The following is a 26,479-nucleotide window of genomic DNA, read 5'->3' as shown; positions in this document are numbered from 1 at the left end:
ATGGTCAATGTTCTAAAAATCAGCCTAGTTAGATACCTAACTCCTAGATTTTAGGGTGTAGGCGGTAATTAGGCCTCGTTACATCAGTTGGCAATTAGTCGACGTTTAATTGGCAGGGAATATTCCATAATTTCTGAAAGTATTTTGGGGTTAAATGTGTCATAGTAATAAGCACAAGGTGTTAAATGTTATTTTAACAAAAAAATATAAATGATCCTTACATTATAGAATATAGATATCAAAGCCCTAAATCAGCTAGAACAATATGCACATAATACTGTACAAGATATATAAGAAGTGTAACTTTTCAGTGGTTACTTTAGTCTTAAATCATTTCTTCCAAGTCTTGTGTCATTTCTTAGTCAAACTTGGAGGAGGGTAAATACTTTTTTTAAAAAGGCAAAAATTAACTAATCTCTAGGCGTCGACTAGTAAGCCTAGACGCTAGGTGCCCCTCTTCCGCCTAACTAGTGCCTAGCAATTTGTAGAATATTGGTAATGGATTCTTCAACATCGTAAACAACCATAGCCATAGCTCTGGTAATGGAGTCTTCAACATTGTAAACAACCATAGCCATGAGAAAGCTAATTTAGGGTATATTCATTGTGCACGATGTCTTGCAATTTCTAAACCTAGTCATTTAGTTTTTTGAGTTGGCAATATCCGACGTGTTTTTAATGACTCATTGACATACTTCCTATATCCTTCCTTTCGTTGCTATAATGGAGGCTTCAACGTTATAAAAAACCAGAACTGGGAGAAAACAAAACTTGGGGTATTTTCAGTTTCCATGATTTGTAGTGATTTCTATACATATACAACTAGTTTTTTTGATTTGGCAGTGTCCGATATGTTCTTAATGGCTCGTTGACATATTCCATGTTGAGTCCCTTGGAATTTACCTTTAAGTTATAATTTTACTCAGTATGATATCCTGTATTATACGTAGCTATGGGCGTAGGGTAGGGCGAACAACTTTGAACCTCATCAGTTCTTGGTTCAATTTAGTTATTTGGTTTCTAACTGCAGTCGTCTTTATTAATTTTGGGTTGCAAGAATTCTTGTTAAACCAAGCCATCAAATCTTAATATGAAAAATGCTGCAGGTCAATGTGTTATGCTGTTTCTTCACAACTCTACTTCTTGTCCGAAACCACATTATCTTCTTTCCAATAGTAGTGTACTTTATGTCACAATTTACATATATATTATGGTCAATTACGCATTTGAATAACTTTGTTTTTGTGAGAAATCACATGATGTGGCACATTATGTCCTCGAATAATGTCGCCTACTAAGTCTAGTTACATTGCTAGAGTCTTAAGATAGTTTGCATGGGTTATCCAAAAATGGATGGTCGTTTCCCCTGATGAAATACTTGTAGTACTTTTTTCCTTGTACTATCTTACGAAAGGAACTAGAGAATTTGGGCATATGCTGGTCACACAATTGTGGTTGTCCCACTTGGTCTAATGAATTCAAAGTTCAAAGAAGTGCACATCCTTTACTTCCTGCGTTTGGCATTTTAATTTGGGGGAAGTTGGACGGAGAACGTGTATATGTCTTAGCTGCAGGATCCTCCTATAGAGGTAACGGAACTCTGGAACCCTAGTCCGATGCTTCAAGTTAAAACATTGGGTGACAAGTTCGCTTTTGTGGGTAGTAAGGACAGTGTCCTAACAGGGATGAAACCTCTCAAGCATATATTTCCTAAGAAACACAAGAAGATACCAATCAAGTGAAAATTTGCAACTTCCATAAGATGCTAGAAAAAGAATTAACTAAAGCTTATTGATTATATCAACAAACATTATTTACTAGTCTGTAGTGTTGTCATATTTTATGGCACATGCTAAAAGTACTAAATAAGGTTTATAATGAAATACATATGCTCGTTGCGCCTTAGAATCTTCTAATATGCTCTCTCGCTCCCCGTCTCCGCTTCCTCACCTGCTCCGGCTTCTTGCAATATTGATGTTGCAACAGGCTGATGCATGTGCTTATTTTTGTGTTGATTGTAAGCAAGATGTGGTTGAAGAGAGAAAAATAACTTTTGATCAGAAAATTAAGGACCCCATGCTAGGATCAGGTAACATTAGTTTCTCGGACAAATGAGTAGAGCTGCTGCAAAATGATTGACGTGGTTGCATGTTTGGAAAGATAAGTTGCATGTACCGAAAGAAAGTTAAGTACTGCATGTACTATGTGGATGTAATTAATGGTCCTGTGCAATACGGATATAGTATCTGCCTTGTCTTTTTAATCCACTATGCTTGAGCTTTGAGCCAGTCCCTGTCGTTAGTTACTCTCTTTTTTTAATTGAGACGAGTCTCTGCAGACTCTTCATTCCTTCTTAGTTCTCTGTCGACGTTTATCTTCTGCTTCTGCTGATTCCATATATTCAGTCCTCTTCAAAGAAATCCCAAAGTAAATCCTAAGCTATAGATCCTTGTTCTCAGTTTTACATTTTCGTACACGTTGAAGACAGTTTATTTGTTTCAAAAATATTTTAGTGACACTTGTTGCTATCTTCTACTTCTGTTAGCTACCTCAGCCATCTCGAGGTGATAATAATTGTTCCTGTTAATAGGGAAACTTGCTTTAATAATTACCTTAAGAAAAAGATGTGCTTTAATATTTGAGCATTTGTCCCACTTACCCACTTGATTTGATTAGATAATCAATTGTATTTGGCTCCACAATTTTCTGTTTGCTCCGATATCATCCATTGCCTTCGTCTCCTTTTTCTGCATTCTTTTCTTTGGTTGGTTTTAAAATCAATCTGGGAAGTAAGCATGCACTATTTTATTACAGGCCTTTGGTTTTATTGGCATGTATAATGTCAAAATGCTCTTAATGCATCCTGTAGGTGTGGTCAAAATTGTCAACCCTTGACTCAAGATTTGACTCGCTAATTGGTTGAGGACACGTGGCAACAGGGCCCACGCGACAAGGAGACTTTGGTCAAATCTTGACCTAGGAAAGACGGTTGACCACCCAATTACAAAAACACACATGTACAAAACTTGGAGAAGTATCCGCGGGGAAGCAGCCTCCGCAGGACAGAATCTTAAGCCTGCGGAAATCCGCCAAAGCTCGCGGAGGGAAGACAAGGCCCCATTACTGGGGTGGCATGCGCAGCGGAAGACCGTGGATAAGGTTTCGCGAGTTGCCACGATTCCAGAATTATACGAGAGAGTTAGTAAAATAATGTCCGGAGTTCCATTCGAGCCATAAGACAGGGTCCGGAAGGGCTCCGCGACAAGAGAACGATCATCGCGGGTTGCGACCTTGCTCCAGCGGGAATGGGGGAGATTCTTGAGGCTCGGTGGCTCGGGAAGGAGGTTGCGTTGCGAGGATTAGGCTCTCCCGCAGGAAGAATCCGCGAGAGACTGCGTTTTTCCCAAGACCTAGAGGTACATGAGGGACACTTGTTGGGATTTTATAGGAAATCGTCATGGGCCTGACCTAGGCTCAGGTGCCCTGTAAATACCCCTGACATTCCTCCTGATTTGACAGAGCTGACTTTTCCTAGAGAGAGAAAGTGGTGAGCACTGAATGTGAGGAAGGAGAACATTCTTCCCAGAGAAAAGGTGATCTCATCTGGTCCATCCGGGGAAAGCCAATTACTGCGCCCCCCCCCCCCCCGGAAGAAACAAGGGACATGCTGCTTTTGTCTCTTCTGTACCTCTTGCTCCTTCTCTCACCCCACAAGATTGCTCCTCCTTTCACCCCACTAATCATCAACCAATCGCACTTCTCCGGCTCACACGCAGGCACACCTTCGCAGAACCCCAGCCTACATATCCTTTGAATGGAAGTGCTTTGGGTGCTTTATTCCTCCCGTTCTTGTCACTTCCTTAGAGTAGCTTTCTTTGTTTTACCGATTCCAAAGAACCCCTTTATACTATGTTTTGGTCTCCTTGGTTAATCTCCCAGGTTTATGCTCTTACCATAGAATAGTTTAGCCGGAATGGCTTATTGATCCAATTTTGATCATCTTCAGATTGGTCTATTTCCTCGTCGCAAGGTTGCCCCTGGGTCATTCCAGTTCAGTTGGGAATTGGGATAGCCGAACAGCTAACTCATCCAACAAGAATGTGATCAGATTTGGAAAGCATGAGTTACTTGTTGCCATTTACTGTGATTGTCAGTGTTAGGTGTGTCATACCTTTTCTAATTCCGGATTATATTTCATTGGCTACCCATTCCCTTCATCGAGAGGTTCTTAAATTTCATGCTTGACTTGCTTGATGATTTTATGCTTTATTCTTGCCAAATTTGCTCAAGTGCTCCAAACAACAAATGTAATTATTCTGTATATTACCATTCATGCTAGAATGGCAACCATTTCTTTAACAAGAAAACTTGAAACACCACATTTTTAGAGATTGACCCCACTGGGCACCTGCTGATTCCAACACGTATGTAACATGCTGAACAACACCTTCACTGCTATGTCTCTTTGGGCCTTGGCATGATTCTGCCCAACACCTTTTTCCCTACATTTGGTAGCTGAACAGCCTAAAAGCCCAGTGAGATCTCTTATCATCTTGCGAATATGAATCCCAATATCAGCCGACCCTAATTGATAGACACAAGCTTAGTTTGGTTCGGTTCGCACTTTTTTATTGCACATGCCAAATTTCTCTCTTCTTGCTTGGCAGGTTTCTTGCGTGTCATACCTAAAGCACTTTCTCATCTTTTTCCATCCATCTTGCAAGTAAACATGGACTTCTGCCGATGTAGAGCCAGTTGTTGTAATACCAATAGCTCCCGTTGGCATCAAAAGGTGTAGATGCAAGGGATTCAGCTTTTTTATTCGTACACATGAACTAGTTGCTCTGTTTTTTGTTGTTTTAACTCTTTATAGACAGGTGAACTTCACTGTTGGGTCGCAGTAATAATAATGAACCGGGTTCAGTTTATGTTGTAATAACTTTTTTATAGACAGGTTATCTTAGCTGTTGGGTGACAGTCATAACAATATAGCACTGAGTTGTACAGCATACCTATTTCAACTCAATGAAATTGGTGGTTGTTTGCAGTTGCTTCCTGATCTCCTTTATCCTTTAAAAATGCAGCTGTTTTACATTGTATGTTTTGCAATTGTCTAGAGCAATTTTGTAGCCGTTGGCTTTTCTTCAGTGATGTAGGTGGAAATTATGTGGTGAAATCAAAATACAAAACATGGATATAGCTGAAACTCTTGAATTTGAGGCGTGGAAGCTTGTTGTACTAAATTCTAGACATGTTTGATACCAACTTTTCCTGGTTATGGTTCTAAAGAAAAGATGATAAAAAAAAATCAAATATTTTCCCTCTTCCTAGACTCCCAGCTGTTATTAGTAAAGCAAAAGAAGTACTACTAATTATTCAGATTGTTTATAGAATTGTGTTGGCTCTATGAACCACGGTGCATGGAATAACGATTGTTCTGGGAGCAGATACAATCTATTTTCTTCCAGATTTGCACACAAGACCTTCAAATTTACGTGCACTTTTAATAAACTTAGTTAGACATCAAACTAAGCAACTCACACAATGGTTGTTAACTACATGCAGTCTCCTATTGTGTCATAACTCCGACCCCTTCGGGGTCCCAACTCTGGAGAGATGTGTCGTGACTCCAAACCCTTAAAGTCCCAACTCAGAGAGTGCGAACCATGTTAGAGAGAGAGAGAGAGAGAGAGAGAGAGAGAGAGTACAAAATAAATAACTTGATTTCAAAGAAAGAGGAAAATCTGTTGGGAACTTATTACAGATGATCTATGGGTCAAAGGCGAAAGGCCCTATTTCCCATTCCAACAAAAAAAAAATAAGAACATTTATCCCAACACAAAATCATACAAAAATGAGGTAATCTCATCTGACCAAACAAAAAACATAACCAAACCAAACCGAGTCTTAAGTCCCAATCACTTGGGGTCGGCTACATGAATCATTTTCCTCCATTGAGCTCTGTCAAGAGCCATTTGTTCACACAAACCGACTATACTCATATCGTTGTGTACAACAGCATCTAATGTCAATTTAGGTCTACCCCTCCCCGTAGCATTGCTACCCAAAGCTATCATATCTGCTCTCTTAACTACTGCATCTCCTGGTCTACGGTAGACATGCCCAAACTATCATTGATGGAGCGATAGTTGTTAGGTCTGGATCTAATAGCCTGGTATACAACAAACGCTGACAAACACAAGGAAACTACAGACAAGAGAAGAGCAAAGGCACTGGCAGCATCCCATGAGTTCCCTGAAGACGTTTTCAAAAGAGCAGAACTGCCAGAAGAGATATCTAACAGCACCCAATCACAGCCGACAGTATAGTGCCCTGATCCATGCCATGGATTCCCATCAACCGGATACCAAAATGCAACTGAAAACTTGCTGGATTGACCAATGGAGAATTGAACATCCTATTCACAATTTCACACACAAAAAAGTAGGTCACTTGTTTCGTTATAGTAACCAGCAAAGGCCGAATGTGTCCTAGTTTGAGAAATTACCTGAATTTCATGTGAAGCATAATCTAATTTTAAGATTTTATTCTGCTTTTGGGGTAACATACAGCCAGTGTGACACTGTCTATATTCGCATGCACAGTTAGGCCACTGTGCAAACATATATTAGGTCATTTTCTGTGAAACTTTCCTCAACAATTGGGTTGAATACAGCAACAGAACCATCGGTTCTTTTGAACTCCTCTGAGAAGCAAACAAGGGTGGTAATTTCATCATTTACCAATCTGAGTCTCGTAGATCTTATCCAAGGGAAGGTAAATGTCAGTCTTCTGTCTTTAGGCGTATCCAAGGTACAAAAGATTCATGTATGGTTTTCCAATCATTTTATGCTTCGTTCTATCCTATTTTACTGACACTCTTCTTGTTGCATAGAGCTCAAAATCACTAATTGCAATATCGCTACCCACAGCTATTATCGTATATCTTCTGCCATTTTTGTTTAGCAAACCATTTTGATATCTTGGAGATGATTATGATTTGCATGTTGAGCTTTGTTATTTTCAAATGCTATGAGGGGAACAGACTGGAACCTGACCACTTCATTTTGTCATTGGATTTGACATGTACTACAAGTTAGCATCCACCTCTACGAAGGAGATTATCTGAACTCAATAATGCATAGCAAGACACACACACATATGTTTAGGAAATCAGAGTTTCAAACCTGTTGAAGGTGATCCATAGTTCTCAAAGACCTTGAAAATTCAAAATAGTATGTGCCCTTTTGACCAGATGTTGCATAAGGACTGTCGCCTTCTACAAAACCTGAACCCAAGATGTGAACAATAAGCAGAGTTAGCAGTAAAATAAATAAAATAAAAAATAAAGAAAAGCAACACACTCCACTGCGGGCAGACCATGGCTGCACATGATCACGTTTTTCCGAAAGTGCACTATCCAACATCCCCTCTCCCTTTTTATTTCTTCCACTTTGTTTGTTTTGATAGATGCAACAACAAAAACTCTTACCCCTTTGAAATGGTGAACCATGACTGCTCATCCTCACATTGTTAAAATGAGACAACTAACAAACAAAAGGTTCACCCTTTCAAAAGGGCATACCCAGTCTCCCCCAAATAAAGAGAAAGTACAAACCAACAGGAACCAGTCATTCGAAGAAATATCCCATTATCTGGAAAGATGCAGCATTTACGTAGTGAAAGAGTAAGTCAAGTGGAAAATTACATTTATGAAGAAGCTTAACACGGACAGCCAGCCTAATTTCAAAAAGCAGTTAAAAAAAGAGAGGAAACGACATTAATTGTGCCACAAGGCGCACAGCCATTGTGATAGTGAGTTTTCTAAAAAGGTTTATTGAGTCAGTTTCCCATAGACAAACAGTTTTACAATCATTTAAATGGAGTGAGGACTTGATTACCTGAATGTGTAGTAAAACTATCATGCCACCATGCACCCTTCCAGTCATTCTGTGCGCTAGAATCATTTCCTGAAAGTTGAACAAGATTTCAGACAGTTTCTGAAAATATTTAGTAAACAATTTACAACCAATGTAGAGGATACTAAGGATCTATCAATTACTCCTAAACACAAATGTAAGATGGAAATAATGTGGACCGGAATTAGGAACACAAGCAAATAATTCCTACATGCTGTGTTGTTATTCCATTATGGAATGTCCCAAAATAGATTGTCCGCTTTACATAAGCTTTTTTCTTAAACAAACTAACTCACGTGGGGGAAAGATGAAATATTTGAATACAACACCAGATGATAGCCAGATCCCGATAACCTCACTTGAGGAATAAATGCACTACTTCTTTCTTGATCAGGAGGAGAGCGGGCCGTTCTCGTACAATACTGTTATTTATCTTTCTATTGCAGAATGGGCCGCTACTTGTTATGGACTGAGATTCTTCTTCATGCTGTATTGTTGGTCCTCTATTCCAATACGGAATGTCCAAAAATGTGTTGTCCACTTTGGAAAGTCAAATCATAAGCTTTATTCTTAAATGGGTGTCTATTTAAGCATGAAGATTATAATTTATGTAAATGTTTGAACATAGCTATGAATGTAATTGAAGTGGAAATAGAGGAGTAATGCCAGAAATAATGTCTTTGAACTTTTACTCCAATATATGTGCCCTAAAAAAGTTGAAACTCCAAAAGGGACTGGCAATATGGGACAAAGGGAGTATCATAACATTCTGTCAGATTTTATGTGTGACTATAGCAGACCACTCTTCTCCCCGTCTAGGACTTGAAAATGTGTAAACCAGTAAGACCATCACATGTAAGGCTCCGTCGACTTGTTTGAGAACACGTGACTACATAGATGTATAAATGCGGGATTATCAGATGCCCTTCTATTCTTTCAGTCCGAAAGACTATCACATGTAAGGCTCTGCCGGCTTGTTCGAGAACACATGACTATATAGGTGTATAAATGCGGGATTATCAGATGCCCTTCTGTTATTTCAGTCTGAAGTCTTCTCACATTTGTCATTTTTCCGGTATAGCAGCTTCTGGTAACAATCTGCCCTATGCTATCAGACTTAATATTTGCTTATGCAACTTCATTCCATCTTTTTATTTGTCCTTTTCCTAAAATTTGATTCAACACATTGTTGCGTTTTCAGCCATTGGAAGGGAAATAATTCATCAAGAAAATTTGTTCTCTGCAAAATGTAACTTCGTAAAAGTTCATAGTTTTAAAGAAGGAACTGTTAGATTATGCTAATTAGAAAGACATACAACAAAACGTGGTATGCATTCTAGTGCTACTAAGGCTAATAAAAGTATCGCAAGTAGCCAAATGTTCAGATAAAAAATTAAAAAAAAACAAATGTTGAACACACAGAACGCTTCAACATAAGAATCTAGAGCTATGGTGAACCTTGATTCTAAATTACCTGAAGGGCTCACTCCATCAAGGTTTCTACAATGTGGATTCCAAGCGTACACATCAACCAGATGACCATACCTGTTGATGACGAGCAAGAGTAGGTCTAAAGAATAAACAATTAGAAATATAGTAAGGGCCCCTAATTCGTCTTGCTGATGTGATTATTTTTCGAGAATGTTTTGGTCTTTCATGAACCTTTTTCCAAATTTGGTCAAAAAGTTTACCTTTTCCTGACCATATTTTCTTATTGGTCTCTTCTTGTCAACTAGAACCTGATCTTTGGAGTCACTTCGTCTCGCTCAGATGAACAGAAAAAGTAAATAACAATGATCAAAGATGGAATACTGTCACGGAATACCAAAAAATCAGAGAAGATAAGCACAGGCAAGACGAACCGAATGGGCCCTAAAGCTCTTTAAGACCATAGTTCCACAAGAAGTCAGACACTAGACCTACCTATCACCTCCATACCCCTCTGCATTATCTAGCATATTGCCACCGTACAGCCGGCCTGGGACAGCATTTCCAATTGAGAAATGCATAATGTCAACTTCATAGCCATGGCAACTCTTGCTGGTGCATGTACCTGGAGATTCTTTACACCCACCCATCTTGCGTAACAAAGCAATTCTCCGTATTAGTATACAATCTTTCTTTGATTTTGCAAAACAGCCAAGGAATGGGGTGCATGAAAATGTATAATGATTACAAACTCCAGCGAAACAAAGATTCTTACATTATGATACGAGGCACTATCACCAACTTGAAACATCAGAGCAACAGATGGGCATTTGTTGCCATTCCTGCATTACTCAAAAATAAATCTGTTATATCTGAGCAATATCGGGTTAACAATTTAAACATGAACGAATTTGAAGCCAACTAACATGGTTTTATGCTGACCCAAAGATAAGGGCCAACTATTTTGGCTTACTTCACACCTTATCCATCCTACCGTTTTCCCCTTCCTCCCCCGACTGGGCAAGGAAAAACAAAAAAGGAAAGCAGAAAAGGGAAAAGACATGAACATATCGCTCATAGACCATAGTCACTTAGATTTCCACACACACACACACACACACAGAGTATCCTCCGTTAAGTAGTTCTACTTGATCATAAGAACCTATTTTTTTCATAAGGTAGGCGTATATCTGAAAAGGTGCCACAAGGGATGCAGCCTTTGCATGAAAGATAGCACGTCCAAAATACTGAAACTGAGCTCACCAAAGAACTCTATCATTAAAGAAAACAAGAACAGAGGAGCATTCACATGTAACTCCTTCACAAAAACTAAAAGCTGTAAAAAGGTTTAATTTCAGCTTCAGAGTATCCGAACTACACCCTCCTAAAGTACATCAAATCCTCTCCTCCGCAAGCACCACATGATGCACATATGAGAGCTATGATTCAGGCACGCTTCTTCCTCTTAGATTTGCAAATATACCCCAAACAGCCATATACTTGCCGGATAGAAGAAAAACCGAATTAAGCCCACAAACGTTTAAAATTAGATCCACAAACTATAGAATCTTCATCAACTTGTCAAAAGTAAGGATCAAGAACATTCAAAGGAGCTCCTGCTTTCCAAATGCCTCCAAGGAAATGAGCACCTCACCCCTCTAGCAGTTATAACATGAAAAGATCTGCCAGAAAATTCTCCATCCCCATTCCCGTGCCTGATGCCTAAAACTCAACCTGTCCAGCCTGGTAGTCGGGATCTCATCCCATAAACAAGCTCCTTCTGCAAGCCTCTCCATAAAAGGTTCCTTTATAACTTTTCCAAACGTTTTTTTTATAGCAAAAAGGGACATGCAGTATGTAAGAGACCAGCCAGAGTGCTTCTGATGAGAGTGAGTTTGCTCTCCTTTGGATAGGTATTGGCACTTCCATCTAGAAAGCCTCTCTGAAACCGCTCCACTATCCCATCCCTTGCCGACATAGCCTTAACGGAAGAGCCAAGTGGTTAGCCCAAACAAGTCGTAGGTAATAAGCAAACACAAAAGCTCATCAAATTACAAGCTCTTGCACCTTACGAGGTACTATCCCACTGGACTAAGCACAGTTTTCCCTATATTGATCCTTAACCAAGACACAACCTCGATGCAAATTACAACACACTTAGAAATTGTTCCATAAAAAATGAGAAAGCAGCTCCTTTTCCCCTCCTCTATCTCAGATCCTAAACCATTTGATCATGCTGTCTCGCACAGCCTTTCTGACCATTCCATGACGCAGACAATATGCAGTGGATACAATCAATCAGCTTACCTCAAGCCCCTAGAGCTCAAGGAAAAAACAAGCAAGAAAATTTTTCACCAATCAAAGTATCTGGCCGCGGAAATGCATCATCGAATTCACCTTTCGGTTTCGACCTAAAATCCAAATTGTCTACAGTAGTTGCGAGAGAGTCTCAATTCACATTTAATATCTTTCTCTAGAGTCTATATTCAGTTTACAAACAGCACGTCCACGGCTCCAACCCTCTTTTAAGCCTGTGGTCCACCACTTTAGCCGCTAAACGACCTTTAAGAGTTGCAGATGTGGCACGCAGCAAGTTCACCATCACCTTAAATGAATTCAATTGATCCAAGGACAACTATCTGATGAACAAAATATCACTTCCACTAGGGACAATGAATGCAGTGTCCGTGAATCTAAGTAAATTATCAATGGTTTTGAAACTTCATTCGTACAATAACTACACTTTATCTCCAACTGCTTATGTATTCAGTGATGACTAAACGGATTTGCCAAGATGGTGGATGTGTTGCTAACTAGTAACTAGAACAAGTGAACCTGCAGCAAGGATGAGGATCTTACAATTTGGATTTTGGATTTTTAGGCCGACCAAATAAGAGGTAGAAAAAAAGAAAGGGAATAAAAATAAGACACCCAAAAAACACTTCATACTATTTGCGAACCAAAATCATTTTCACCTTCTTTCTTATTTTTCTTGTCTGCCCTTTTGAGAGCAAAGAACGAAAGGAAAAGACCAAAAATTTGATATCTTTCTACCACCAAGTGAACAGTGGTTCTGTCATAACATAACTCTCTCTCTCTCTCTCTCTCTCTCTCTCTCTCTCTCTCAGGTTTGAATCTCTATACAGTCCATGATTCAAACTGATGAAGACATGATTTGGTCCCAAGCACTGCCACTACACTTGCTCTTTTGCTTTTGGTAATCAAGCACTACACTAGTTGATAAAGAATCAGCCAAACTAGATGACAGGAGCTCAATAACTAACTTTAAGCCCCCACCCACCAAAACACAAATAAATAAATGCACAATAACAAAAGAAAGATTGAAACCACAGGCCAAAAAAACAGTCGCTGTAATAATAAAAGTGCAAAAACTGAAGCTTGACTGACCCTTTTGAATACACATAGTCCCCTTTAACTTGCACCATGAAGTACATATCCTTTCCATCGTGCAAAGCCTACAAATCACGCAATTCAAATCAAATCAAACAAAACCCACTTCAAGTTTTGTCCACAATATAGCAAAATAGATCCGTATACGCAATTGCTATCTATTAGATCAATGAAGGTAAGACCTTGACAGTCATCTTCCCACCGGTATAGGCGTTTTCTGCATCTGGGTCAAGAGCAGGGAGGAGAGGGAACTCAAACCCATTAACGTCCTTCCAGTCATTGGCGTGGCCGTCGAGGGTCACGACCCCCGGCCTGTACTGGGCCGTGACCCGGGCCTCCGGGTCCGACTCGCAGCTCCACTCGCCGGACTCTTCGTGCGGTTTCACCGGCCAGACCAGGGCTGACCCGAGTACCAGAAGCGAGAGTACCAGTGGTCGAGGATGGAACATTTTTCTTGGATTTGGGAAAAGTCAATGGACTTTTTTTGTTTGTGGGTTTTGTTTATCCTTTTCGTTTTTTGGGTTTTTGGGGATTTTATATGATGGGGATTAGATGAGTAGCAAACGGCATTCCAAAGGGGGCTGTAGTCGCCGCCCATGGCGGCGGCGGGGGAAGTCTCTGTGATTTTAATGTTTCTTTTTTTGGGACCGTTATCTACATGGACCCGCCTCGCCTCCAGTTTTTCCCTCCAGTCTCCCCTCAAGTTTTGTGTTTTGTGGGCTCATATAGAACTCACGTCATTGATCGGAACTGTTCATCATATAGATCTCGTCAAGACAATTCATCACACAAAAAATCACGTTCATCGGATTTATATTAATACCTGATCGAAACACGTTTATTTGTTAAAAATGGTGTTGGGCACACTGGATAGGAATCCGTTGGTTCCAAGTTCATATGTTCAAATCGAAAATCAATACAAATCCGATGAATGTGATTTTTTGTGTGGTCCATCGTCTCGACGAGATCTACATTATGAACGGTTCCAATCATCGACTTGGACCCTACATGGGCCCACAAAATACAAACTAAAGAAAAGACCGGAGGAAAAGGAACCGGAGGTGAGGCGAGTCCTATCAACATCTACATGGGATTTTACTTGTTACTGCCTTTGGGACCCATGTGTTCATTTCTTTTTAACTAGACGATTACAACAATGACAGTAACACGGATCACAAAAACCAACTAGTCAACTACACTCGCCAACGCGGCATTATATGACTGGTGGTTATTCTCTTATTATCACTCACACCAGTGTTACGTAGACGGATGTGATCGGTATTGCAATATGCCGTTGTGTCTCTACTCTCTAGCATTATTGTTCCAATTAAGCTATGCGTCTGTTTTAGTTCTCCCCGACCAATTGGGGAGTCTTTATTATTATTAGTACTATATTTGGCTAATATGGAACCCGCACCTTAATTGGTCAGCATTTGTAATGGTTAGGGCATAATTTTCAAAACAAACTTAGTTTTTATTGACTAAAGCCATTATTCGGTTGTCGATTGGCGGAAGTTAAGTATACGAGAGGCTTATTGTTGTGCGTAACGGGAAATTCTATCCGCATCCCCTTTATCTTCAGTACCCACTCCAAATCTATTTGTATCTCACTTCCCAGATCCCAAAACTTATGAATCCGAACAATCATTTCTATCTTCAATTAATTCGAAAAAACACACATGATTTGAATTTACAATTCGTGGCTGCTTGTCCAAAGTTAGAGGGAGCGATGGTGGTGGTGCGAGGTGGAGGCAATGGTATTGGTCTTGTCCAAGGATGAGGTGGTTGGGGTGAGCTAGGGAAGATGGTGGTTGAGAGAGGTGGGGTGGAGAAGGAAAATGAGGTGGTGGTGGTGGTGGTGGTGGTGGTGGTTGGGCTAGGTGGAGGAGGTGATGCTGTTGAAGGAGGGGGAAGAGGTGGATACTGAGAAAAGAATGGAGGGAACAATAATTTAGCATGTTAGAGCATCCTCAATGCACTCTTAAAATCACTCATATCTTAAGCTATTCAGCAAACCGTTTGCTTATATTATGGGTCCCCTAAACAATCTCCTAAGGATGGCGCGCCTAACACATTAGTTAAATTCAAATAGCATTGTAACTAACTCTAAGTGGGATCTAAAGCCTTTATTTATTTTTTTACTTCAAATTTCCAAAAGATAAGAGAGTCTTTTGCACGGAATAGAGAATCTTCATACTTAGTCCATTGAGTGCACATACGCCTCCTAAATTAACAAGAGAATAAATTCTTTACACTGTCGGTATAAACATTTGTTTCCTCCAAATCAATTACATCGCGCCACGTTGCAAAACAGTGGTCCCAATCAATAGAACATGACGATGTGGGGCAATATAATTGATTTGGAGTAAACAAATGTTTATACCGGCGGTGTAAAGAATTTAATCTCAATTAACAATCTCTTAGGAGTGAAATTTGGGCTCCTTATGCTTATGCGTACGCTAACTTTGATTATTTCACAAATCCTTAAAAAATAGTCATAGATACACTTGTTACATTCATTTTGCACGTTGTTTAGCTTTGGTATATCAGTGGTTATCATTGGTGATATATATTCGAAAACCAAAAAGAAAATTAAACGGAAATGCTAGGGACACGCCTCTCGCAAACAGTGGGCTTCACACATGTGCGGTGCGGGCTCCACTGCTAAAACGAACTAATTTGGGAACTGTGTCCATTTCCCCTCAAGTTCAGCAAAGAGATATCAGGAAAAAAATAGGTGGCCGAATAAAGCCCAGCCTCCCAACTGCCAGCGAGCCCACAAGCAATTTACAACTGTTACTCTCACCGTTCTGGCCCAGTAACTATACAGCCCACCACTGGCCCAGTAACGAAACAACCCAGCCCAATAAGAGGTGGTGCCACTGCCGCAGCTATTTTATGTTGCCCAGTACTACATGGGAAAAAGAAAAGTGAGAGTTCAATGCAGACGTTGAGATTGTCTTGCATTGGTGTTTTACTGTTTTATTACAAAAATAAAATAAAATAAAATGTTCAGATCAGATGTCTATCGATTGACTCGCCTAATATGCCATCGAATGTGTTGCTTTTGATAACTCGTATATATTGGTTTATCTCTGAAGACCATCTCATGCTCGAAATGGAGTCCTCGGTCTCATACCCTTCATTAGAGAGAAATTGGTGTCAACAACCCAAAAAAAAAATATTATATATATATGTGGTGTTTTTATAGGTGTCCCTAAAACCGCCCGTATATATATGGAGTACTATATATATCTTTTTGAAGCAAGTTAAAAGAAAACCATACTTGTTTTTTTTCCCAACTAAATTAGTGTTTGACATTGCATGCTTATAGGTGTTTGACATTTCCCAACTAAAATGTTATCGGAATGGTATTGTTTTTTTTCCCTATCCTTATTATATACGCTCCGAGTGACAAACACTAGATATACGCACTTCGAATATACTATCCAAGATGAGAGCATATCCGCCTCTTCTATCCCATCGGGGAGCAGGGAGTTAATGATATCGTAATGAACTATTTCTACTAGACTATCTATTCTAATATATAAAGGCGGAGCAATTTTTGGTGTGGACTCAAAAGTGAAGCTGGCTGGCTCACACTTTCTCTATTCCAAAAGTGTACAAAAAGAGGACGGATTTTACATTTTGTTAGCATGTGCCGCTCAATAACTGTAAGGTTAGAAATGTAAACTCATACATTAGGTAACCACCCACTATCAACTGCTGAAGTTTCCGTGGCAGGTTTATTTAAGAAATTAGTTTTTCGTGAAATTGACAAATTGCTATATCTCGAATTCATGGTTATCTCAAGTTAAGTTAAATCCATTTTGTACAGTTGACAATTTAATTGAGTTTTATTTTGTTAATATTTTATTAGAATACGTTTATGCAGATGAAAGAGGAGAGAGAGAAGAGGAATAAGATAAAAAATGTATGGGTACTCTGGGGAAGAACAAATTGGGGAGTATTCACATAGTTATCAGGTCTGTTGGTTTAAATGGGACAAATACGGGTTAAACTCACGTAATTCAATAAAAACACAGATAATTATCTAACTTTTTACGTTAACCCGTTAATTCTAACTTGAATCTGACATAATACTGGCAAAAAGTTTGAGACACATTTAGAACCAATTCCTCGAATACAAGGGGCAAAAAATTATTCAGTTGCTCAAATGATGACTAGAGGCATGTGCAAGTCGTATTTTTGCATATTTTCTCAAAATGAGATCAAACAATAAGCGGGAAGTTATTTGTGTGCATTTTTTGTGAAAATTCGAATTGCATACGTATCGCGTGTGCCCCGGATTTTAGTATTTGTAATAAGCCCACAATACAAAGTTGGGGCATGTCCATTTTTTTTTTTTTTGGCCAAAGTGAAAACAAGCTAACCCAGTGCTATTAAAAAAGAGAAGAAGAAAGAAGAAATATTTGAGAAAATAGCTTCTTCAATACTACATTCGTTCATTTTTAAGTATCCAATTTCGTAACTTCAATTTATTAAGGAAATATCATCATTACATCTTTTATATCAACTTTTACCTCAACTCTATCTACTTAGACATCGTCATTACACTTGTACTCACTAATTTTTTTAAAATGAGATCTATTTTTACGGACAAAATAGAAAATGTATCAATTTTTACCCATTAATTTTACAAAATGAACACTTATTAAGTACTAACTACCTAAAATGAAATACTCTCTCCGTCTCTATTTAACTGTCTACTTCGGTTTTGCATGTATTTTCGACAGCTTTATAACTTTCGACGTATATTACTAAAAAATGTGCAATATAAATCTTATTTGATATATTTCAATATTTTTTACAAGACAATAATTTTAAAAACATAAAAACATAATATACGTTGAAATATATAAACCGTTAAAAACACATCAACTCTGTAATGAATAATTAAATAGGGACCGAGAAAGTGCTAGACAAGAGAGAGGGAGGGAATCTCTTGGAAAGGGGAGGGAACAGTAGGAGAGAGACAGGAGAGACGACGCGAGGGGTGAGAGAAAGAGACGATATGATAACGTGATACTCCCTTTCTCTGATCAAACGTCAAGAGAGACGTCTTATCCGAAGAGACACTCCTCCACTCTCTCTCTCTCTCTCTCACACGAGAAATCTTACAGTACTTATCTTCATTGCTTGCAGAGAGTTAAACAGTGCAAATACGTACTAGTACTCTCGTGGGATGACGTTGTCCGAAAGACCTCATTATCAGACCCTTGAAAGCGTCCTCTCTCTCTCTCTCATGGTACAGTATCTCTCTCTCTCTGTAGAAACTCGCGGAATGCACGGGAGTTTTTTTTGTTCACGTCTTTCTCTGTGTGTGTTTCTTGGCAAATCTTTTTGTACAGTAGTACTGTTGGTTTGGTACAAATCATCTTTCGTTTTTGCCTTTGCCTTGCCTTGCCTTTGCCTTTGCCTTGGGACCCCACTTCTCCATACAGGGAATCAACGCTGCAATACGATCAAAGTACAGCTCAGGCTTTGATAACTACAGTCTCTACTGGTACCCAAAAAAAATTTTTTTAAATAAAAAAAAAGGAAAAAGTCTAACAACACATTTTCCGAATACAACTGTGTCCGAAACTTTAAAATTTACGTGGACCTACATGTGTTGAACGGTTGAAAATATTGCGTAATTCTCATATGTAAGCGGGTGGGCGGGGAGCGCAAGTGCAAGCATAAAAGCGTTTTGAAACGCATCACGAGAGCAAAGATTGAGAGGACGAGTACACTGCAAGGATTGAGAGCGAAAGCACTGGACATTTTGAAGGATTGTAAAAGTGACTAGCGGTAACATGCAGTTGGTGTTTTAAGGTTGTTTTCGTATCATTTCATTGCTAAAAAAGAGAGAAAAAACCTACAGCCATTGCACCTCAGTTCTAATTTATAAGCACTGTTGGTAAAATCTACTCCAAGGCAAAAGCCGGAGTTCTAGAGCGTGAAATAACTATCATTTACGAACATCCAAAAGAAATTCGTGAGATCAAGAGTGTTGAGCGAGAATTGAGAACATAAACGAAGAGTCAGTCGGATGAGTGACGGTCGGTTATTGATTAAGTTCTCAATCGATTGTATCAAACTCTAACATTTGACAGTAAAATTAGTTGCCGATCGAATGAAATTAAGCTGAGATTGAAAATTTGATAGTAGAGCTAGCTATTTAAATAAACAGATTAGGTTTGAGGAATATCTACATGTTTCAATATGTCTCTCTTCAACAAACTTTCAAAACTCTTACTACTACATATGAAAGCTAACAGCATCTTGGTCAAGAAATGATAAAAACTAGATTTAACTGCTTAACTTAATTACCTAATTCTCAAAGACTAAACAGAACCATTCCCATGGAAGAAAAACAAGATCCACTCACCATCCTAAGAAGTAGCAGAATGCTAAACCACAAAAGAGGTCAAACGCTTGCTCCGATATTATCTACTTACGATCCACCATCGCCACCTCCAGGACCTCCTAGTGTCAGAACCACGCCTTGAAGATCGCTTCTGAGCTTTGTCTCTCTGATGACCGGAGATGGTCGAGCCATGTGAATTTGCTGCTGCGGATGCCTTAAAAATGGGGGACTAATGTGGTTCATGTGTGGGGCTGGTTGGGTGATGTTAGCCCTTTGATTAGGTTGGGGAGAAGGGTTTTGACACAGAGTTGTACCTCTTGACACTATCTCAGGTCCCTGGATGCATGGCAAATTAGGTTTCAGAAACATGTTGAAACACTATGCAATACATGACTTAAATTCAAAGTGTTGAAACATTATTTACCGGTGCAAATAAGACTCCTCGAAAAATCTTCCCGTTGACTATTGCTGTCATCAGGTAACCAGAGTCGAAAGCTCCATCGATCTTGCCTCGGATGTCAGCTCCAACCTAGCGGCATAGTGAACCCAAGGTCAAATGATTTGCACAATATATGATTGCAAGATAATGTATGAAGGAAGAACGAGCGTTCCCCTCTTTTTTGATCTATTCAACGCTATTTCAGTCTCTAAAGAACTGTTTCAGTTTTTGATTTCTTAACCGCTCTCAACCACTCGACTGCTTTATTCTCCTTTAACTGTTCAATTTCTCTTCATTGCTTCGATTTTGGTTGTTCACAATTAAGGATCTGGTTCCTTGAGATTTCCGTAGCACCCCCGCGTGTAATAGACGACCTTCAATTGCTACATGGTAACTTTAGGGTCCCGGGATTAGTTGAGGTGCGCGCAAGTGGCCCAAACATCCGGTCATCAAATTGCTACTTGGCAGGAACAGACTAACAACATGGACACAAAACGTCCAGAGACAGACACCTACTACAATATGTAAGTATCACATAAACTAGAGATCTATGTCAGTATGAAAATTACCAGATTCTGGAATGGTCCTGCCTCCAAGAATCTTTGTTCATTAGCTGGATGGTGTGCTTCATTCCTACCCGTATGAGCAGCATGAAGATGCTGGTCAGAGTTTGGCAGGTTCGGGTTTCCTCTTAAAATGTGAAAATCTCGTGGATCCTTTCGAAGAAAATCCCTGGGGCTCAATTTGGTACTTTTGACATCATTAGAATGTCCGTTGGTTGAGATCTGGTTTTTCTGCTTAAACAAGGGAAATACTTGAGAAGTTGTGATAGAATGAGCGCCTTTTTTCACAGGGGTCTGTTCTTGATCAGATTGCGAAGGAGATGGAGACGAGTGCTGGGACAGAGAAAGAGAGTGTTCTTCAGGTTCTGATTCTATTTCGCACACCTTTGCATTGCTTGATCTTTTCCTCTTTGATTGTGCAGCATCTTTCGAAAAAATTCCAGTTAGAATGATGTCTCCATGCATGGTTCTCGTAATTTGCAATATGTTAAATTCATTGAGATCCAACCTGAATTAATTTGTAAGGACTTATTGGACTCCAATTCAAGTTCCTGAGCTTGCTTTCTAACAACTTCTATATTACTCCCCAACAACATAGTTCTCTGCTACAAAGCACATAAGTATAAGTTTCTTGATCCCTGGCAAAGATCACGAAAGAGAAGTTAGTTTATGCGATCATACCGAGTTGTTCCTTGTTTCTCTTATAAGCCTTCTCTTTTGCTGGTTACAAGGATTTCCGAAAATTTTGCACAATGAGATGTTGTAACGCCCGTTGGGATGCTCGTTTCCAAGCTGCAAGACGAGCAACTCATTGACAGGATGCTCATCCTCCCCACACCTGCACATTTCAAGCAGAAAATAAAGGAATTCAAGTTAATAAGCATAACCCACAATTGTTGGAAAGAAAAGCAAATGCATAGCTAATCATTTTCTCCAAAAAAAAAAAAAAGTGTTTGGAATGTTGTGCATCTTTTCTGGATAAGTAGCATTACTCAGGAACAAAAGTGAATAAGCAACGCTGATGAGTTTTGTGACAGTTCTTCAGAACTCACCCTCCGTAGATGACAATGTCCGTCTCAGTAACAATGGCGGTATGAGAAAACCGCCCTTGCGGTTGATGGCCACGTATCTCTAGCCGATTCCATGAACAAGCACTTATGTCAAGAACCCAAACGTCGTTGTAGTATTGCTTTTCCCCGACGCCTCCAATGACATATACCTGATTAAGCAAGAAACCATCTCTTTTCTTCAGCTAATTATTACGCAATCCTGATAACCATGTAAAAAATCCACAATTCTTCAAACAAACGATGAACCAATGCATGGCACGAAAAGACCAGTTCAAATGTTGCACCAAAAATTTGGACTTCATTTAAAAAATGCCGGTGTTCTAGTGTCATATTTGTCTCTCAAATGTCTGGAATTAGTAAAATTACTTGCCTTAGCTCCAATAGTCACAGCCGTGTGACCTGCTCGAACACCAGGTGAAGATCCTTGAACAACCAACTGCGGAACAATAATACCACGAAAAAACCAACCAAAGAAATAATTAAAAACACAACCCAGTGAGTTCCCCATCGATCCAAACAATCTCCCAGCATTAGTTCAAACACATGTATTCAAGTAGGAAGCTTCACATTGCGTACCCGTGACCAAGTCAACGTGTCCAAGTCAAACACATCGATGTCGCCTTCGTATCGATCTCCACAATCTCCGCCGTACACGAAGACCCTTGTCCCCACTGCAACAGCACTGTGACTATCCCGGGGCACCGGAGAATTTCCCTTGATCTCAGGGGAACTCCACCTCATTGTCTTGAGGTCCAAGACATGCAAATCGTTCAAGTAATTCGTGTCCCCTTCGCCACTTCCCCCGAATATAACCAACTTCTCATCACCGATAAGTGTGGCGGTGTGGCTTTCGCGAGGGGAAGGCGGGACCCCTTTACAATCCGGTCGGGTCCACTCACTTGTCCTGAGATCCAATATGTGAAGGTCATTGACCTTCTTGGAACCATTTGTGCCTCCAAATACTATCATCCTATGCCCCACAAGTACAGCACTGTGACTGTCTCTCGGGCCAGGGCTTTGGCCCGTGGTTACTAGAGTTGTCCAAGCCATAGTATCGAGATTCAGCACGATGACATCGCTGAAATGTAGACCTCCACAACATCCCTGAAATGGGTTAGTCAAGGAGAGAACATTAGTACAGGATTGGAAATAAAAAATTTAAGGCTGGTTATCGTCTCCCTTATCCGAACAACAAATCCCTGAAGCTATTACCAATTTCCCATCGAATTTAGAAGGCTGAAAGGAACTCATACAATTCGTCCATGACTAGGAAATGGGCAATTTATGAGAGAAAAAGACTTTTGGATAAGTATTTGGATCACGGTTGAAGGGCGGGCCTGGCGCAACGGTTCATGGAGGGATTCTATACCATTCTTATTACCTCCAAAATATGCAAAGAAAAATTGACCAGTTATGACATCCCTTCCCTCTCACTGTCCTATTCAAAATGCACCGGTCTCATAGAGAAAAACGCGCTTCTTAACCCGATGTGACCGAGGAAGTGAAATTATAGGGAAACCAAAGAAAAAAACTTAGCCTTCTCACTCCATTTTCTTTCATAAATCACCCCTGCAAATCCATGATCCGAACATAACCTAAAGATTTTTCCTTCCTTGGTAGTGCTTTTTGGCTAGATGAATGAAATAATAGAGCATGAAGACTTGGCAAATGTTTGAAATTCCATGACTTTTAAAGGAAATAATTGCAGGGTAACTATGGAGCAAGAATTATGGGGCTAAAAATGGACAAAACAATGTTCCTTTATCAAGTAAGCAAGGAGATTATTGTGATGCTACCACTCTACATTCCTACTAAATTACAGAAAGCGAAACAAAGACAAATTTCAAGGCAATTGACAGAAAATACAAATAAGTAAAATGGCAAAAACTGAAGGCATTGAAGAAAGGGCACATGCCATAAGCCAAAAATATCACTACCCTAAATAAAAGAGCAAAAACAAATTTAACCCAAATCATAATTGAAAAAAGAAGAAGAAAGGACCTCAAAGAATTCAGAAGCTCATAACAGCAGAGCATAATCCTGACTAACCTATCTAATAGAATCCAAAAACTTGGGGAAATTTGATTTTTTTTTTTTTTTTGTTTGAAGGAAGAAACATACCCCAAAGACATAGATGAATCCATCAGAATAGGAAGCAGAGTGCCCCCATCTCTCAGTAGGGTTAAAACCCATGATCTTTGGGTATAGCCACATTGCTTTATTTGCAACATCACCTCCAAGAGAACCCATTTCTCCTCTCTCTCTCTCTCTCTCTCTAGAAGTGAGAGTTTAGGCAGCTGCAGTGCACACAGCTTAAAGAAGAAGAAGAAACAGGGGAAGATAGAAAAAGGTAGGAAGGGGGGGGGTCAAAAAGAGGAGGGGGAGGACATGAATAAGGGCAAGTGACATATCAAGAATCAGTGTCAAATAGACATGAAAAGATGGGGGCTTTCAAGTCCAAATCACTGTGGCAACCAACAACAAACAACAGCATCAACAGAAGGATTGTGGTGAAAAACAGATAAAGGAGTAATAATAAGTATATTTTATTATTTAGGAAAAATGTCTCTTTTCTTGGAGTACTTACTGGAGTATTTAATTGATTAAAGATTGCTAATTACGTCTTGTCAATTAAGAGGTGGTTAGAGTTTCTAAAATGTGTTGGAATATGTGAATTGTGGTGGTGTGTGTGTGAAATGTGAATGTGTTGAAATTCTATTTTCTTATTATTTGTATTATTTTAAACACCACTATTTTTTATTATTTTTTTATGGATTAAACACTACCATTTGATAAATACTATTAGTTGTTAACATAGACTAAATATCCACTGGGCCCGGCCTCTCTACATTTTTGACACATAGGAGGTATCCTCACACTCAAACCGGCCAAACATGATAAGACTAAGGCCCCGTTCCAGAACACATTCTTAAAAAATAAGTACTTGTTTCACATTTTCAAACTCAAAAATAATGTAAATGAAAAATAATTTTTCAATTTTTTTTGCACTGTATTAAAGATCTCAATGAGATCTATCAAATAAGATCCATAGTGATAGGAAAATTATTTGCGTAAGCACATAATTTTTTAGCTTGAAATTGTCTTCTTAAAAAATAAGTACTTATTTATCGTTCTAGAACGGGGCCTAAGGCTCCGTTTCGGAACAAAAAAAAAACCCTTATTTTTTAAGAAGGCAATTTTAAGCTCAAAAATTATGGGCTTATTGAAATATAAAAATATGCAATATGGATCTTGTTTGGAAGATCTCAATGAGATTTTTTATACGATGCAAAAAAAAATTGAAAAATTATTTTTCATTTACTTTATTTTTAAGTTTAAAAATGTGAAATAAGCTGCTTATTTTTTAAAAAGATTTCTGGAACGGGGCCTAATCCACCTAGGGCCATTGACGTGGTAAAATATGTGTTAAATGTTGTATTAAGATAACAATGGTCCTTATTTGTTAGTTAAGACAGTATTAATTAATTTAATGTGTATGTGAGTACTCCAATGGGTACTCAAAAAGTGTGTTTGTATCTCTTTTTAACAAAATTCCAAAACTCTTACAATAAATGTGAAAGGGGAAAAAAGAAGTGGCCCATTACATTTCCTCAAAGATTAAACTTGAACTTTATTAGGTGGAGCTCATTTATAGTTTTGCTAGCTACATGTTCAAATTTGGCACACATCTAGACTAACGTAGAAGCAATTTGGCAAAATTATTGTCACCGTATCTTTAATTTTTACTAGATTCGGAGGAAAATTTTTAGACAAATTATTTTTTTAACATATCTTTTTGCAAGGAAAAATGCAGAAAGATAATTGCAATGGCTTGCCCGGCCCTCACTTTCTAATTAATCGTCTTGATCAACAGAATTTATAAAGTGCAAAATTTTATTAAATGATAAAAAGATCCACTAAAAAATAAAAAGTTAAAATTGACAACTTTATTTAATTTCGTTGTTGGCTTTATCTATTTTTTCAATACTTTTGTTTGTTACTCTCATCGAAAACAATAATTAGTTCCCATAATTAAGATGAAAAAAATATACAACTTTTACTAAGCACCAATGATATCAATTGTTTTCTGATATACTAATAAAAATTTTCTGAAGTCTCACTATCATTTTTACCTTGTTGATCGTACTGTAGTATGAAACAAAGATGGACAACAGAGAGTGATGTAAAATCAAGAAACTATGGCTACTATACTCCGTTGGAGAGAGAGAGAGAGAGGAAATGGGATCTTTGATTGTTTAGAGGAAACGGGATCTTTGATTGTTTATTTGGGCGTGGGAAAAAAAAATCATTTATTTGGGCGGCTGATTTTATCGCTCCTTTTTTTTTGTTAATGTCACTCCACTGCAAGTATATTTTTAATGTAAAAATACACTTACAGTAAAATGATGTTAACAAAAAAAAGAATGGCAAAAATCATTTTCCTTTATTTGTTTGTTTACTTTTTCCTCACTTGTCTAACTGAAAATGATGAAGTTTTGGGGAGCATTGGGTTGTGGGAAATACTAATGGGAGATGGAGATAGGTTTTGGTGGATTTTGAGGTTTTGTGGCAGTAGGTGTCTAGTTATTACAGAATAGAAAACAAAAATGGAGGGGAGGGTTGGAAAAACAATTCTCTGTTACATTCCCTAGGTCGCATTTCTGTTCAAAAAAAAAAAATGGCAATATTTATTTAACTTTTTCATTGAATTGCCTGGTTTTATAACAATGGTGTTTGGAGTTTCGTCCGGGTTAATGGTTTGGAATACTTTTTGAAAAAGATTTTTCAAAAGATTTTTCATAGATTTTTTCTACTTCCAATCATTTCTCTCTTTATCTCTTTCAATTTATTACCTCTACTATTTTTTTTTAAAAAAATTCAAAAAGTGTTCCAAACAAGGCATAAATTACAGGAGGTTGAGTCTTTTTTTCAACACTTGTGCGAGGGAATAAAGTGATCCCAAAAATTGCTAGTAAAAAGAGTCAAAACCCGAGACTTTAGAATAAATCAAACTTCTAAGTCTTAAGTCAAGACTACGGCCAACCCGTTGTGTTTTGTTTTCTTTTCAGTCTATGCAAGGGTAGAGATCGATTTTAAGGGCTTTACTTTTATATGGAGTAGCACTAGTACATTTACAGTATTCCTTAATGAAAGGGTTGGTTTCTTTCTACGTCAAATTAAAGAGGGCATTATTGGGATTGATGGAAGGGAGGGAGGGAGGGAGGGAGGAGGCCGGGGGAAGTTTATTGCAGCAGTGTCACCCGATTTTCAAGGTA

General features: G+C 38.7%; 2 protein-coding genes across 3 annotated transcripts; both read right to left on the bottom strand.

Moving 5' to 3' along the window:
- Positions 1-5,705: 5,705 nt before the first annotated feature.
- On the bottom strand, positions 5,706-13,385 carry LOC131307482 (uncharacterized). Its single transcript, XM_058333998.1, has 8 exons — positions 12,941-13,385; positions 12,756-12,823; positions 10,123-10,189; positions 9,843-9,997; positions 9,394-9,464; positions 7,902-7,970; positions 7,188-7,288; positions 5,706-6,418 (listed from the first exon to the last, which is right to left on the bottom strand). The coding sequence occupies exons 1-8, from the start codon at positions 13,205-13,207 to the stop codon at positions 6,092-6,094; spliced, it is 1,125 nt and encodes a 374-aa protein (XP_058189981.1). The 5' UTR covers positions 13,208-13,385; the 3' UTR covers positions 5,706-6,091.
- Positions 13,386-18,914: 5,529 nt separating this feature from the next.
- Positions 18,915-23,698, bottom strand: LOC131307481 (uncharacterized). 2 transcript variants are annotated; one of them, XM_058333997.1, is made up of 9 exons: positions 23,325-23,698; positions 21,780-22,307; positions 21,574-21,639; positions 21,186-21,352; positions 20,815-20,971; positions 20,642-20,735; positions 20,140-20,558; positions 19,556-19,660; positions 18,915-19,467 (listed from the first exon to the last, which is right to left on the bottom strand). In XM_058333997.1, the coding sequence occupies exons 1-9, from the start codon at positions 23,451-23,453 to the stop codon at positions 19,219-19,221; spliced, it is 1,914 nt and encodes a 637-aa protein (XP_058189980.1). In that variant the 5' UTR covers positions 23,454-23,698; the 3' UTR covers positions 18,915-19,218. The 2 variants fall into 2 exon arrangements, with proteins under 2 accessions (XP_058189980.1, XP_058189978.1); XM_058333995.1 differs by having other exon boundaries at positions 20,642-20,738; positions 23,325-23,658.
- Between the last annotated feature and the right edge of the window lie 2,781 nt (positions 23,699-26,479).

The sequence above is a fragment of the Rhododendron vialii genome, chromosome 11a, assembly GCF_030253575.1.
Source record: "Rhododendron vialii isolate Sample 1 chromosome 11a, ASM3025357v1".
NCBI classification, from domain to species: Eukaryota; Viridiplantae; Streptophyta; class Magnoliopsida; order Ericales; family Ericaceae; genus Rhododendron; species Rhododendron vialii.
This window is presented reverse-complemented; position numbering and strand designations above follow the sequence as displayed.

Excerpts from the sequence above, each read along its gene's own strand:
- LOC131307482 (XM_058333998.1), bottom strand. The coding sequence starts at position 13,207 with ATGTTCCATCCTCGACCACTGGTACTCTCGCTTCTGGTACTCGGGTCA. Across the intron at positions 7,289-7,901 it reads TAGTTTTACTACACATTCAG|GTTTTGTAGAAGGCGACAGT; the intron begins GTAATCAAGTCC and ends TCTTGGGTTCAG. Across the intron at positions 6,419-7,187 it reads CTATGGATCACCTTCAACAG|GATGTTCAATTCTCCATTGG; the intron begins GTTTGAAACTCT and ends AATTGTGAATAG.
- LOC131307481 (XM_058333995.1), bottom strand. The coding sequence starts at position 23,453 with ATGGGTTCTCTTGGAGGTGATGTTGCAAATAAAGCAATGTGGCTATAC. Across the intron at positions 20,559-20,641 it reads GTCCTTACAAATTAATTCAG|ATGCTGCACAATCAAAGAGG; the intron begins GTTGGATCTCAA and ends TTTTTTCGAAAG. Across the intron at positions 19,468-19,555 it reads GAGGAGTCTTATTTGCACCG|GGACCTGAGATAGTGTCAAG; the intron begins GTAAATAATGTT and ends CCATGCATCCAG.